Source organism: Cygnus atratus, chromosome 5 (assembly GCF_013377495.2).
Source record: "Cygnus atratus isolate AKBS03 ecotype Queensland, Australia chromosome 5, CAtr_DNAZoo_HiC_assembly, whole genome shotgun sequence".
In the NCBI taxonomy this organism is placed as follows: domain Eukaryota; kingdom Metazoa; phylum Chordata; class Aves; order Anseriformes; family Anatidae; genus Cygnus; species Cygnus atratus.
The window spans coordinates 5,244,783-5,257,911 of NC_066366.1; the positions used below are offsets into that span (position 1 = coordinate 5,244,783).

The following is a 13,129-nucleotide window of genomic DNA, read 5'->3' on the forward strand; positions in this document are numbered from 1 at the left end:
CCGCCGGGCTGCCACCCCGCCAGGAGGGCTCCGAGCAGGGCCAGCCATGGCAACCTCCAGGAAGAGGCTCCGGGGCTGATGGGACGGGCACCGGGGCGGGGCGGTCGCGCCTGCCCGTGGGCACGCACGAAATGGCGGCGGCCGCTCCCTCCTCCCCCAGCGGGGAAGGGCGGGGGTGGCCGGGCGGCGCGGCAAGGTGCGCCCCAGGTGCCTGCCGCTATATGAGGCGGCGCGGCGGAGCGGCCCCGCTGCCCCATGGCGGCGCCCGCCATGGCTGAACCGCGCTCCAAGCGGCCCCGCGTGGCGCTGCCCGCCTGCCAGGCACACCGCCCGCTGCCCAGCGGCCGCGTGAGACAGAGCTTCCCGGTCGCCGTGGAAGAAGGCCTCTGCGGGGTCACCGGAGCCCTGCTGGAGCTCGCCTACAGCCTGCAGGCGCTGGTAAGGCGGCAGCGGGGGGCAGGAGGAGGCCAGGAGAGCTTCGAGGCGGGGGGAGCCGCGGAGCAGTGCCGGCCGGGAGTCTGGCAGCGCCCCTGTGCTGCTCGGCACTGTCTTGCCCCAGGTCTGGGAAGTGCGGCGGCGGGTCAGAGCCTTGTGGGTAACCCGCACGGGGAGCTGCCTCTGTGAAGAGAGGGACGGGGAGTGCTGACAGCGTCAGGGTGTAAGGACTGAGTCACGTCTTCCCCCAAACTTCGCACATAAAAGGCACGCGTGGTTAACCTGAAATCATAGTTTGTGAGGTGGCTTCTCATCAACGGCAGTGCGCGCTCAAGTTTTTTGCTCAATGGGGTGGAACATCGGACATGGCTTTTAAAAAGATACCTCTGATATCACGTAACATGCATGTCAAAATTGTGTCTGGCCACATACCAAATACTAAGGCAGCAAGTATTTTAATGAAGCCATTACAATAAAAAAGAGATGATCAATGCCATGCCTCCAGATGCCAGGCACCCACTGAGAAGCACCACGTTCCATATATCCCCAAGATCTTTGATGAAGCTCGGTGTCAAGTATTAAACCAACAAAAATTAAGTATACAGCAAAACAACAACTTGTTAAGCATATGGATTAAAGTAATACTAGCGATTGAGAGCTGAAAGGGATGGAAGAAGCCTAATTAGAAATAGACAGTAGATAAACCTAAAAATGTGAACATTTTAAAAACATTTAATGATTTACATAAAAGATTTACCTTAACAGTTAAGTAGGTGTGGTAACTATGGCTCCTTTTGAAGTCCTGCTGCACACTTGCACTGAAGAACTTGTTACAAAAACATGGGGTTTCAATTCTTCTGTAAACAGAAACATGAATGAATGAATGGCTGCAGGAAAAGGATTATGCAAATATTACAACGATGTTCTTAATAAAACATTCCAGTGTGTTCTTGCTCTAGAATGATACATTGTGACACATGTGAACATGTGTCATAGGTGTGGGGGTATCCCAGATGGTAATTAAAATAAAACACCAACTTGTTGTATTGTGCATATAACTTTTCTGCATTTTTTTGTAAACAGATAAGAAACAGATGAAACACAATTATTTCATTAACTATGCAGGGCAACAGATCAAAGCAGGCAAGACAATAGGAAGCAGAAAAACTTAGGAAATGCACACACTTGTCCTTCACCCCTCATAGGCAGTCTACTAGCCAACAGCTTAATATGCAGTACTCCCACCCAGACTATGTCCGAGAGGCAAAAGCTGTGCTGTGTTGCATCTGCATGTTTAGGGAATGAGCAGATCAAGATACTGTAGCTCCCTCAATTCCTTTCTTGCGTATTTCCAGCTGTTGCCTCTGTCTTCAACATAAAAGTGGAGCAGAGCTAGTGTTGAAACCTCTGTAAGCTGGTGGCTTTCCACTGCTACCTCTCTCCAGTACATTCTGTTTATAGGACAGCAATGTCACAGATAAAGTTCTTCTAACAGAAGAGCTGAGGGCTCTAATAGTGTAGTCAAATATTGCAATGATCAAAGCCATTATTTTCCCATATGGAACAGAACAAGTCCTGTGGTGGGTTTACAGTCTTAATACTTCTGAAGTATTCTTGGCATGAGCTATATACAACACTCAATTATATTACGGTACAGTATTGTACTGTACGTGTACAAAGTATAGTTAAGTAGTAGTATTCTTTATGTGGGAATAACATTCACCATAATGAAGGTGATAAATGGATGCAAAGTTATGCTTGTTCTCTTTTTCATTTGCCTCAACTTTTTCATAGCTTTGAAAGCTTTCTTTTCACTGTAATGCTGGCCTGAAGAGAGAAATGTTATGTTCCCTGTGCGGAAACTATGCTTTAAGAAGTAAAATAAACAAAACTTAGGAAAATATTCTGAGGATCTCAGCTAACTGAGAGAGCGCACCAGTAATTATGGCTATGTATCTAGAATTAAAGAAGGAGTTCTAATAGAAGTAAGGATTTTCTGTTACAGACAGTAAGACTTACTTTATTGCAGAAATGTGGATGAAGACCTTCAAAGTGATTGTGCTGGTAGAACAAGTTCTTTTGGAAGCGTCTCCTGGATTCTGATAGTCACGTTCTGCTGCAGGTAAATCCCATCTCTAGCAAATCCTTACAATCTGTTTGGTTTTTTGTTTGCTTAGGGTGAATATTTTGATCAATCACACGTGGCTCTACCAAATGTTTCCAAGTTCTTCTGCCATCAAGCTCTGGAAGAGAGAAAAGCTGCAGAGGCTTTGATGGAGTATCAGCAAGTAAGAGGAGGCCATTACTGTGCTAAAACCATCCAGGTGTGTAGCAAACAAGAAGTTTTCAAGCATTTGCAATGAGCTGTAATTATTCTAATTTCTTGCATTATAGTGTTGGTACTCAGATCCCTGCATTCATCCTGTTAGACTTCCAGATACAATTTCCCTGTCATATTAGTGCACTTGCTTTTGTTCTTGATTACAACACCTGGAAGCTGTCAGACATGCAGTCCTAACTCTGTGTGGTTGCTCTTCTAGCCAAAAAGAATATAAACAATGGTCCCCTCTTCGTTACATTCAGCTGGAGACTGCTGTTTCCAGTGTGCTGTGATGGATAACGTGAGGCTCCTTAAACCGTTTCAGTGCTAAAACAGCCAACTTGTCTGCATTCACACAGAAACCAGATAGAAGCCTAGAAGGCAGATCTGTTATAGTTCAAGACAGACTTCAAACTAGAGATCTGTCTGACTCAGGTTTCACAGGTACAAAGGAGTAACTCAAAGTTACCAGTAAAAAACCCAAACAAACAAAAACAACAAAATTGTTAAAGGGGTGGATATTCCTCCAACAAGTTTGTATTCTCTTAGTAGTTAATGAAGAATGCTCCCTTTGGACTATCATGGCATTTGGTAAGCTGTAGTGGAAAAAAGGCATTGCTGCTTTCTAAATCCCTGTTTCTTGAAAAAGCGTTTGGGTTCTGCCACTTATGTGTGTTTACAGCCAACCAACTCAGCAAGAAATAACAGCTGCTCCAAACTAGGAGTTGTTGTTGCAAAATTCTAACATGTTATATTTAGAGGGCCAGGTAAATTGCAGGAAAACAACACAATATGGTAAGATGAGCTGTTCATCTGTGTAAATGTAATTCTGTCTTTGTTTCTAGAAACCAAACTATGACTACACAGTCGGTCTGGTGAAAGCTCTGGAACTAGCAATGATACAGTGGAAAACTATGACTCGGTATTTTGAAGAACTTTATGCCATAAGCATTGAAAATGCAGACCCTCATAGTGCAAGCACTATCAAGAAACAATTTATTGGGCCCAAAATCCGGAAGATCAAGCTGATGGGAGATCTTCTGACCAATGCTCGCAGGCTTGATTGTTCCCAAGATGGCAGGAATAGTCTTGGGGATTACTTTATGGACCGGTTGCAGAAGGAGTTCAGAACAGGCATAGAGTTGGAGTCTGGTCAGCAGTGCGGCCCCTGCCCACCTCTCCAGCAGGGTACTGGAGCTGCAGAGGGTTTGAAGCGATCCCAGAAAGATTTTTTCCAGCACAGGAATAACATAGGGCCAATATATGCAACCATCCACTGCACTGCCACGCTGCCACAGTGTAATAATGACGGGACAGGAGCAAAAGTGAAGCAGGGGAGGGAGGTAGTTTAATGCTGTGGCTGTTGCAGCTATGGGGCAACTCCTAAAGGCAGACCTGTACAGAAGGTGGCCTAGAGATGAGAGCCCAGGAGACATGATGCTGTATCACTCTATTGTTTTATACCCTTTCCCTCATCTTTTGAGCCACAGCTCAAAATCCAGCCCATACCATTGTTTTGCTTAAATGATAGCTAGGTTGCTAGTTAACCTAGGTTGTCAGCATTAATTTCATTTTTATCTACGCTATTCTTCCTGGAAACCCAAAGCTTTTACGCCTCTTCTGTCTTAAGTGATTAATGGGGTTAGTTTGTGCAAATTATTTTTAAACAGTATATACAACTCTTACTCAAAACAAACTTTAGTACGAAGTAATTTCTATTTGAGAGAAAAGCTAAATATTTTTTATATTACTAGATATTTTAGTATACTAACATAATGTAATGAACTTGTTAAAAGACTTTTTTTAAAACAACTTTTGTCTTCTATCATAGTAGCATCTTAAATAAGTAGTCCAATTCAGTTATTTGCAGCCCAGCTAGTTGTATGCTTCTCCAAGATGAAGGACGCAAACATTTCCTCAACAGTGGGAACATGACTATGTGCTGTTTTTCACTACACTCACTCACTTGCCTTTTCTCATCCTCAGAAAGCAGATGAGATAAATCAGGGATTCACATCTAATGTTCAAAAAGATTTGGACAGTACTTTTAGATACATGGTTTAACTCTTAGGTTGCCCTGTGTAGAGTCAGGAGTTAGACTCCGTAATCATCAGCATATTGTATCACTGTAAGTTCCTTCCACTCACGTCCTATAAGAGTGCCTCTCTTTCTCAACACGGGCTGGCTACAGGAAGAGGAACCGACTAGATCAGCTACATTGCTTTTTTTTTTATATACGACTTTTTTATGCATTTGGGTTTTGCTTTGTTGAAAGATTCTTATACTTTTATGTAATAGTGTAAATGATACACCTATCATGTTTGAAAAATAAATTCAGTTGAATATTAAAAAATGGCATGTAGTATCTACATTGTATTCCTTATTTTACAACACAGAAATCTCTTCTCTAAGAGATTTTTGCATACAAACACAACACAGTACCAGTACTTACCTGCTGTGGAGGAAGTTGCACAGGTGACTTCAAAGACGAAAACAGTAGACCACAGAATTACATGAATGCTAGAAGACTGTATTAAGGTAAGAACACTGCACAATGAAACATGGTCAGAACACTCTTGACTTTGATGCACAGCTGCAGTTAAGTACCCATTTCTGTAGAACTGCATTAGCCCACTTCATTTATGGTAGAGTTGTAACACAGCATAGACAATTACAATGCTGATGCTTTCTCAACCTTTCTGTTAACAATGATTTAGCTTTTCAGGGGGAGGGGTGGTTGGGGAGGAATCACTGTTAGGAACATGCTGGATTTGTCTGTTGGGGATGGCTGCTCTTGAATACATCAGTAATTTAAAAGATATTTCCATCTGGGCTGGATTCCAACACCCACTCTCACGCTGAGCATACCTTATTCAACAATTAGTTCCACTGACTACTACTCAACATGAATAAGAGCAATGGAATCCATCCTTCTCAGTATTAAAATATAGCTCACTTAATATGAGTTGAGCAAAACTGCTAGTTGAATTATAAACTAGTGCCAAATAAAAACAAGTAGTACAGGCAATGCTTGGCTGACTTCTACAACAGGCTTCTCCTTTAAGAGCTGTTACCTTTCTACAGTGTAGGCACAGCTTCCAGCAGTTAACAGCTTAAATGAATTTTACCACAACAAAAAGCCAACTTTTCAATGCAGGACTTACTTGCTGCTCCTTTTTCCCTGAAATAGTGCCATGTGTGTTTCTAAAAGACTCTTACCTTCACCTCTGCAGCCAAATGTTACCAGCACATTTTCAGACTTCAGGCCTTTTTCTCTCCCTCTTCCAAAATACCTTCTGAACCCTCTGCCTGAAAAGACAATTCTGTTAATTTTAGGTAAACTCATAATCAGCTATTTTCCCAGTTTATCCTCAGAAAAAGAAACAACGAGGAAATCAGTAACTGTAGGCAGCTGAAGTTTTTCTTGTCTACATGTTGCTTGTGCTATGAGGCACATCTACCTATGAATATCATCTGAGTGAGTTTGTCAGCAATACCTGTCAGTTGTGAATAGGATGAGCCTCTCCATGCTTTGTAGCATAGGATGTACAATCTGCCTCTGCTTTCTCATCTTCATTTCAACCATATCCTGAGAAACGGAGATGAAGGATGAATGTGGAACAGGTATAGGGGCAACAAGGTTTAAAGTAACTATACAGGTTTTTTTCCTCAGCAGATTGTTTGTTTATATACACACTCTGTATCTGTACTTGCAAAGCAATGTCCAAATCACCCAAACACACAACCTGCACTGCTCGGAATAGCCATCAGTACCCTATATAACTGCATCTAAATTGGAAGCTCTGGAGAAACCTTATCTTTACTAGAAATTACGAGTTACAACCAGACGCTTCCAAACAGGTGTTGACAACAGCATATTTCTAAACGGTGCCATAAGCACTACCTATGGTTTTAGGGAAAGGGAGCTTGCTGCTGCCTACTCTCAGAGCAAGGAATTAACTTACAGTCTCTGTGGAGAACATGCTGTCCTTCTCCCCTATGGCCACACAAAATTGAGAAGAGCAGCTCAGGATTTTGTGTTTTTGCAAGGACTTCTTTGAGGCATACCACAGAAGGCAACATCTTTCTGGACAAACGTGTCTGTGGGCAAAATACTGGAAAGTGAATGTGAGTTTTGGTGGCAGCAGCATGAGATAAGTCTTCAAAAGGCAGCTTCACTGGAAGACCACCCCGAGCAGAGTTCACCAGCTGCTCATGGCTTCCTCCTGACTTTTTCACTTAAGTGAATTCATGCACTTAAGCATGTTCGTGGGCAGTTAAAGACAGTCTCACTTGTATGGCTTGTCCAAGTCCAGCCATTTGTTACAACTTTGCCCAAATTAACCCCTCTGTGTGCAAGTCCCACAATGTTTTTTTTTTTGGGATCAAATATAACCTAGAAGCACACTTACAGTGGCAGAATATGCTACAGCATGAGGTAAGTATTAGGAAAATTACCTTTTCCACAAATTAAACTAATGATCTGCAAAGAGTTTGTGTGTTTTGAGTAGGTCACATGGCCAGCACCAAGCCTTGATATTCCAAAGTACACGTTCAGCATTACACCATAAAACTATTTCTCATTTATACTTTTTCTGTTACTGTATGCATAGCATTATTTTGAATACAAATTATTTTCACTTTTAGCTGTTCAGTAAAGATTAAAAAAAAAAATCTGTTCATTCCCTCCGGATCAAAGAACCTCTATAATAACAGCAGTGTTTCCACAAGCTTGCTACTCTGCCTCTCAGAACAGCTGGGAGATACACTTCTAAATGAGTAAGGGTGGTCAATAGCTGATCTCCTTGGGACCTATCATTTTTCAGCACTGGATAGAGTGAAAGAACAAACTTGTACAGAGTCCAAAACATCTACCTAAAAAAAAAAATCTTTGGGGTAATGACAGAATGTGCCTAACAGTTCTTACCTTTGTCTGTATTTGAAGACAAATAAGCAAGTAGAAAATGGGAGCTGCAGACTGGAAATTTTAGCAAAAACTGAATCATATAACAACAAAAGAATCTGCCATGATGACAGCCCATTTGAGAAGTCACAGGCACAGGGACTGTGACTAGATCACCAGTCAGTGTTTTCTACCTTTTCAGATTTTCTCAGCCCCTTGCCTTACTGAAAACAGAGCCTTGCCTTTGATTTTAAATGAGCTGGAGTTTCACCAGCATTTATAACTGCAGAATGGAGATTTTAGCCCATGGTACTTTAAAAAAATCCGTAACACTAGTTTAATATCATCAAGTTACTGAAATTGCTCAGTTAAACTGCTGAAGTACTTCCTTATCAGAAAAAGAACCAGACTTCTCAGCTCCAGCCCTATACCCAAAACAGGCCCCAGCAGCCTTGAGAGACCTCACCAAAACCATACCGTTTTTCCAAGGTCCAAACTTCGCCACTGTTAGCTGCCTAAAACAACAAACTTACCGCAGGAGCGATCCGGTCACAGCACAACTACACGTGCGGCAGCCTGCTGCCTCGCGAGGGGAAGCCAACCTCTGCAGCGGCTTCAGAAGAAAGGTGAGCAGAAGCTCAGAGGAACCTGAAACGCAAAGTTAAGCGGCTGAGCTCGTGTGTGAGGAGCCAGGTGCTGACACGGCAGCCCAACACGGCGCCCTCAGCGCGCATCCTGGATCCGTACCTGGGCCAGCGGCGGGCAGGGGCGCTCCGAGCACACGGCCACCGCGCCTCAGCGGGTCCCGGCCACATCCGCTCCTCCTGCCGGGCACTTTTACCCTCCTCGCCGCGGGACGGGGCGGCGGTGCCCTCCCTGGGCTGTCGGGGCGGCGTGCGGAGCACCGCACCCTGCCCCTGTCCCGGCGCCTCCCGGCCCGCTCCGTGCCCCCGCACCCCCTCAAGCGGCCATGTCGCGGCGCCGCCGCCTCCGGCCCGGCTCGGCGCCCCCGGGCGGCCGCCCCCGGCTCTCCACAGCGCCGCGGGTGCCGGCTCCTCGCCGCCCGGCGGCCGCGGGGCGGGCAGGGGAGAAGAGCGGAGCGGGCGGCACCTGCGGCTGCCGGGGCCCCCCCACACGCAGGGGCCGGGGCTCCGCGGGGGCTCCGGCGTCCACGGCCCCCTCCCCGCCCCGCCCCGCCCCGTCCCGCCGGGGGGCTCCGGCATAAATAGGGCCCCGAGCGGCGCTCCCGGAGCGGTGCGGCTGGGGAGGGGGTCGGCGGTGGCGACAGCAGCAGCCAGCGCTGGTGAGAGGGTGCAAGGGTCTCCACCGCCCAGCAGCCTGCACGGAGCCCCCCGCTGTCCCCGACCCCCCGTGTTGCCCCCTCTCCGCCGCCCCCATGGACTTACTGGGCCCCATGGAGATGACGGAGGGCTCCCTCTGCTCCTTCGCGGCCGCCGACGATTTCTATGATGACCCGTGCTTCAACACATCGGACATGCACTTCTTTGAGGACCTGGACCCCCGGCTGGTGCACGTGGGGGGCCTGCTGAAGCCCGAGGAGCACCCGCACCACCACGGGCACCACCACGGGCACCCGCACGAGGAGGAGCACGTCCGGGCGCCCAGCGGGCACCACCAGGCTGGCCGCTGCCTGCTGTGGGCATGCAAGGCTTGCAAGAGGAAGACCACCAACGCCGACCGCCGTAAGGCTGCCACCATGAGGGAGAGGCGGCGGCTCAGCAAGGTCAACGAGGCCTTCGAGACCCTCAAGCGCTGCACCTCCACCAACCCCAACCAGCGCCTGCCCAAGGTGGAGATCCTGCGCAACGCCATCCGCTACATCGAGAGCCTGCAGGCGCTGCTGCGGGAGCAGGAGGACGTTTACTACCCGGTGCTGGAGCACTACAGCGGGGAGTCGGACGCCTCCAGCCCCCGCTCCAACTGCTCCGACGGCATGGTGAGTGCCCCAGGGAAGACGCCCTGTCACAGAGGCCCCTCGACCTCCATCAGCCCAAACCTGTGTGGGGCGAGTCACCTCCTCCTGCCCTTCCCATAGCTGCTGGCTTACATCCTCCCCGGGCAGAAGATGAGGTCCCTTCCTTCAACTCCAGCAGGAAAGGGCAACAGGGTCCCCATGCCAGGCTCTCTAGGAAAAGAAGAAAAATCTGTTACATGCCTTTCCCAGGGAAAAAAAACCCTGGGAGAAGTTAGGCAGGTTTCCCTGTGTGCTGGGGGAGCTCTCAGGGAAGCAGTCTGGGATGGGTACCTGGGAACTCATTGAGGTCCGAGCCCTCCTCATGCTTCAAAGCTCCTGGGGCATCTCCTTCTCCTCCTCTGCTGTGTCAGTACTGCGAGGGGCAGCAGCAAGGAAGGTCCCCTTTGGTCATGGTAATTACAGGGGAAAACTCACAGGGGAACTGATAAAGAGTCTGGGTTTTGTTTTCTGCCATTCGTCATGATAACAGGACAGTCTAAGCAACGGTTGTTGTCTTTCTTGACCTTTATGAAAAAGGTTCTCCATTTCTCCTCTCACTTCACCTCTCCAAAGACATTGCCCAGCAATAGAAAAAAGACCCCAGCCTTTCAGTCCTGTTCTTTCATTACCGGGAGGGGAGAAGGGTTCCAGAGAGGCTGTCTCACCGCCTAATCTCTTCACTGAGGCTATAGGCTTGGACTCCGTGCTCTGACGCAGGGGTGGTGGGATGTGGTGCCTGGCATGCGGGACAGCTGCCTGGGATGGGATCACAAGGGCACTTTAAGACTTGAGATGATTTTCTATTTTTTGGTGAGGATAATCATCTCTGAGCTGAATATATGGGACTGAGATAGTTGGCAGATGGGAGACAAGATTTACACAAATGACCCCTCCTACAAATACCGCCTTTTATTTTCTTTTCATGGTAGATTAAAGTATGGAAAACAAATATATTGGTCCAGGACTAGGGGCTTTTCTGTACAAAATGGAACTGGGAAGAGAGACTAAAGGAAATCAAAAGGGACAAAGATAGACTAAAGGCTTTTTAAGAGGAACTCATGTTTGGAAAAGTCTTCAAAAAATAAATCAAAAAAAAAAAAAAGATTGGTTCCTCGCTTGGACTCCCTATCGTAAAAGGAATGTAGGTACAGGGCAATAACAGGTGAGAATGTTGGAAAACCTCATCTCCTTGGTAAAACTACAGCATTAGTTGTAACAACAGTGGTAATTTTCCTGGTAATTTTCCTTTTGGAACAGCTGTGCCACACAAAATACTTTGGGGTGATTTTTTTTTTTTTTTGCAAGTTAAGATCTGCGTCATTCTAAGACACAAACTTGATAGCATTTTAGCCAGGACTCGAGTGTTAGGGGGCTGAAAATTGGGGACTGAAATACAAAATAGATAGTTCTTGGGATTTGAGGAATAAGCTGTCCCCCAACCAGTGATCTCACTCAGATTGTTCTCCTTTCCAGATGGAGTACAGCGGGCCTCCTTGCAGCTCTCGTAGAAGAAACAGCTATGACAGTAGCTACTACACAGAATCACCAAATGGTGAGTATCTGCTGTAATGGCAGTGTGAGAAACACGGCGACAGGGACAGCCAATGCAGCAGCCTCCCCTGTGCCTTCTCCGTCCCTGGTCATTTAGCTGACCCCAGCTGGGCTGAAGAAGGAACCTGCCTTTTCAGCCAGCGAGCTGCTGATGCTAGTAGAAGCACTGGATTACCTCTAGATGTATTTGCAAGTATAGGGATATGTTATAGCTGCATTTCCTACTTTGTAAATATAACATCTGGATAAAAATGCATTCCGCTCTGCAATTAATCTTCAGTCTTTAACCATGTTTTGCATGAAGACTGTTCTAACCAGATATCACTGATCCAAATTAGAGAAATTGTTGATGGAATTCCAATTTTCCATTCCCTTTTTATGTGCTGAAGTGAATCCCTGGATCCACCCTCCCCGAAAAGTAGCATATTTTGCTTAGCTCTCTTCCATTTTGCAAATTACAATTTCTTTTGTGATAATTGGCATCCTTAGTTGATACTCATTTCCTTTGAATCTTTATATGCTCACAAATGAGTACTTTCAGCCACTTGCTGGGGTTTTATGAAAGAACTACATCCTACTGACACACAGTACTCATTGGATAAATTGATCTTATCTTTGTTTGTCCTTAGATCCAAAGCATGGGAAGAGTTCTGTTGTTTCCAGCCTTGATTGCCTCTCAAGCATTGTGGAGAGGATTTCCACAGATAACTCCACGTGTCCCATACTGCCTCCAGCTGAAACTGTTGCTGAAGGCAGTCCCTGTTCCCCCCAAGAAGGAGCAAGCCTGAATGATAGCGGAGCCCAAGTTCCTTCCCCCACCAACTGCACCCCTCTTCCCCAGGATAGCAGCAGCAGCAACCCTATCTACCAAGTGCTATAAAGGCAGGTCCAGCTGGACTGCACTGAAAAGAAATTGCTCCATTCTGCCAAGCTCTGAGACCTGCCTTCTAAGACTGAAAAGACTTCAAGACTTGTTCCAGTTTTAAAGTATCATGCAAAATTTCTTATATAACTTTTCAAACCTGTATTACATCAAGATACACCTAGTTATTTATTGGTTGTTAAACTAAAGTTATTTAATATATCTAGAGATAAAATTGTATACCATAAAATGGCCAACGTTTTTATCTGGGCTTTGGAGAATAGGAACCTGGCTCTTGAATGTGGAGGAAAACAGAAATCTACAACAGCAGTGGCATGACAGATCCTTCCTATTACCCCTTGTTCTGGCCAAAATAAGGTTGTGGACCATTTTTTGTAAAACATTTTGTATAATTGTAAATAAGAGTTGCTTTGGAAAAAAAAAAAAAAGAAAAGGAAAAAAACCAAAAGACTAAAAACAAAACAAAAAAAGGAAAAAATATTTAATGTTGCTTGGTTTGTTGTGCCAAACTTTAACTTTATATATTTATACAATGTGGTTGCCAAGAATGTTTTCAACAGTATTCTAAATAAAGACCCTTATTTATAAAATCTATGGCGTTACCTTGACTTTCATTAGAGCTTCTAGAATTACTAGTGCATTTAGGAGTGGTGTTAAGATCGCTGCCTTGGCAGGAAGAAGATACAGGCTCTGATTCAGCAATGAAATCAAGAACATGCTTCAGCTGCACTACTTTCAATTACTTTGTGTAACGGCATTGCTGAACAGGGGTCTACCTTCTTCACGTATCTTAGCAATTTCTAAACCAAGTCTTACACATTGATAGTCTTTACAAAATAGATTTGTGAAGTAAATAAGCATATTTCTCTTCCCCCCCAAGTTTACAATTACATTGTAGGACTTGAGCTTACAAAGCTGTATCAGAGCTACAAGTCTCAGTAACTCAGATTCTTCAACGTCCACTGCAGCTACCATAAGTTAAGGTCTTGTGACCATATTTTGCAAGACCAGGTACTACACACCGAGATATATGTTCAGATTTTTCCATTCAAGTTTTAATTT

The 13,129-nt window shown here is 45.7% G+C and overlaps 2 protein-coding genes across 2 annotated transcripts; both read left to right on the forward strand.

Annotated features, from left to right (window-relative positions):
• Positions 1–41: 41 nt before the first annotated feature.
• Positions 42–5,120, forward strand: LOC118249815 (ferritin light chain-like). The gene is made up of 3 exons (XM_035550192.2): positions 42–438; positions 2,613–2,759; positions 3,601–5,120. Exons 1-3 carry the CDS (start codon positions 256–258, stop codon positions 4,105–4,107), a joined length of 837 nt encoding a protein of 278 aa, XP_035406085.1. The 5' UTR covers positions 42–255; the 3' UTR covers positions 4,108–5,120.
• Positions 5,121–9,054: 3,934 nt separating this feature from the next.
• Positions 9,055–12,064, forward strand: MYOD1 (myogenic differentiation 1). The gene is made up of 3 exons (XM_035550338.1): positions 9,055–9,615; positions 11,107–11,185; positions 11,814–12,064. The coding sequence occupies exons 1-3, from the start codon at positions 9,055–9,057 to the stop codon at positions 12,062–12,064; spliced, it is 891 nt and encodes a 296-aa protein (XP_035406231.1).
• The last annotated feature ends 1,065 nt before the right edge of the window (positions 12,065–13,129 follow it).

Bases quoted from the DNA above. Each gene is read 5' to 3' on its own strand.
- LOC118249815 (XM_035550192.2), top strand. From the start codon at position 256: ATGGCGGCGCCCGCCATGGCTGAACCGCGCTCCAAGCGGCCCCGCGTG. The intron at 439-2,612 runs GTAAGGCGGCAG...TTGTTTGCTTAG, and splicing joins CCTACAGCCTGCAGGCGCTG to GGTGAATATTTTGATCAATC. The intron at 2,760-3,600 runs GTGTGTAGCAAA...CTTTGTTTCTAG, and splicing joins ACTGTGCTAAAACCATCCAG to AAACCAAACTATGACTACAC.
- MYOD1 (XM_035550338.1), top strand. From the start codon at position 9,055: ATGGACTTACTGGGCCCCATGGAGATGACGGAGGGCTCCCTCTGCTCC. The intron at 9,616-11,106 runs GTGAGTGCCCCA...TCTCCTTTCCAG, and splicing joins CCAACTGCTCCGACGGCATG to ATGGAGTACAGCGGGCCTCC. The intron at 11,186-11,813 runs GTGAGTATCTGC...GTTTGTCCTTAG, and splicing joins CTACACAGAATCACCAAATG to ATCCAAAGCATGGGAAGAGT.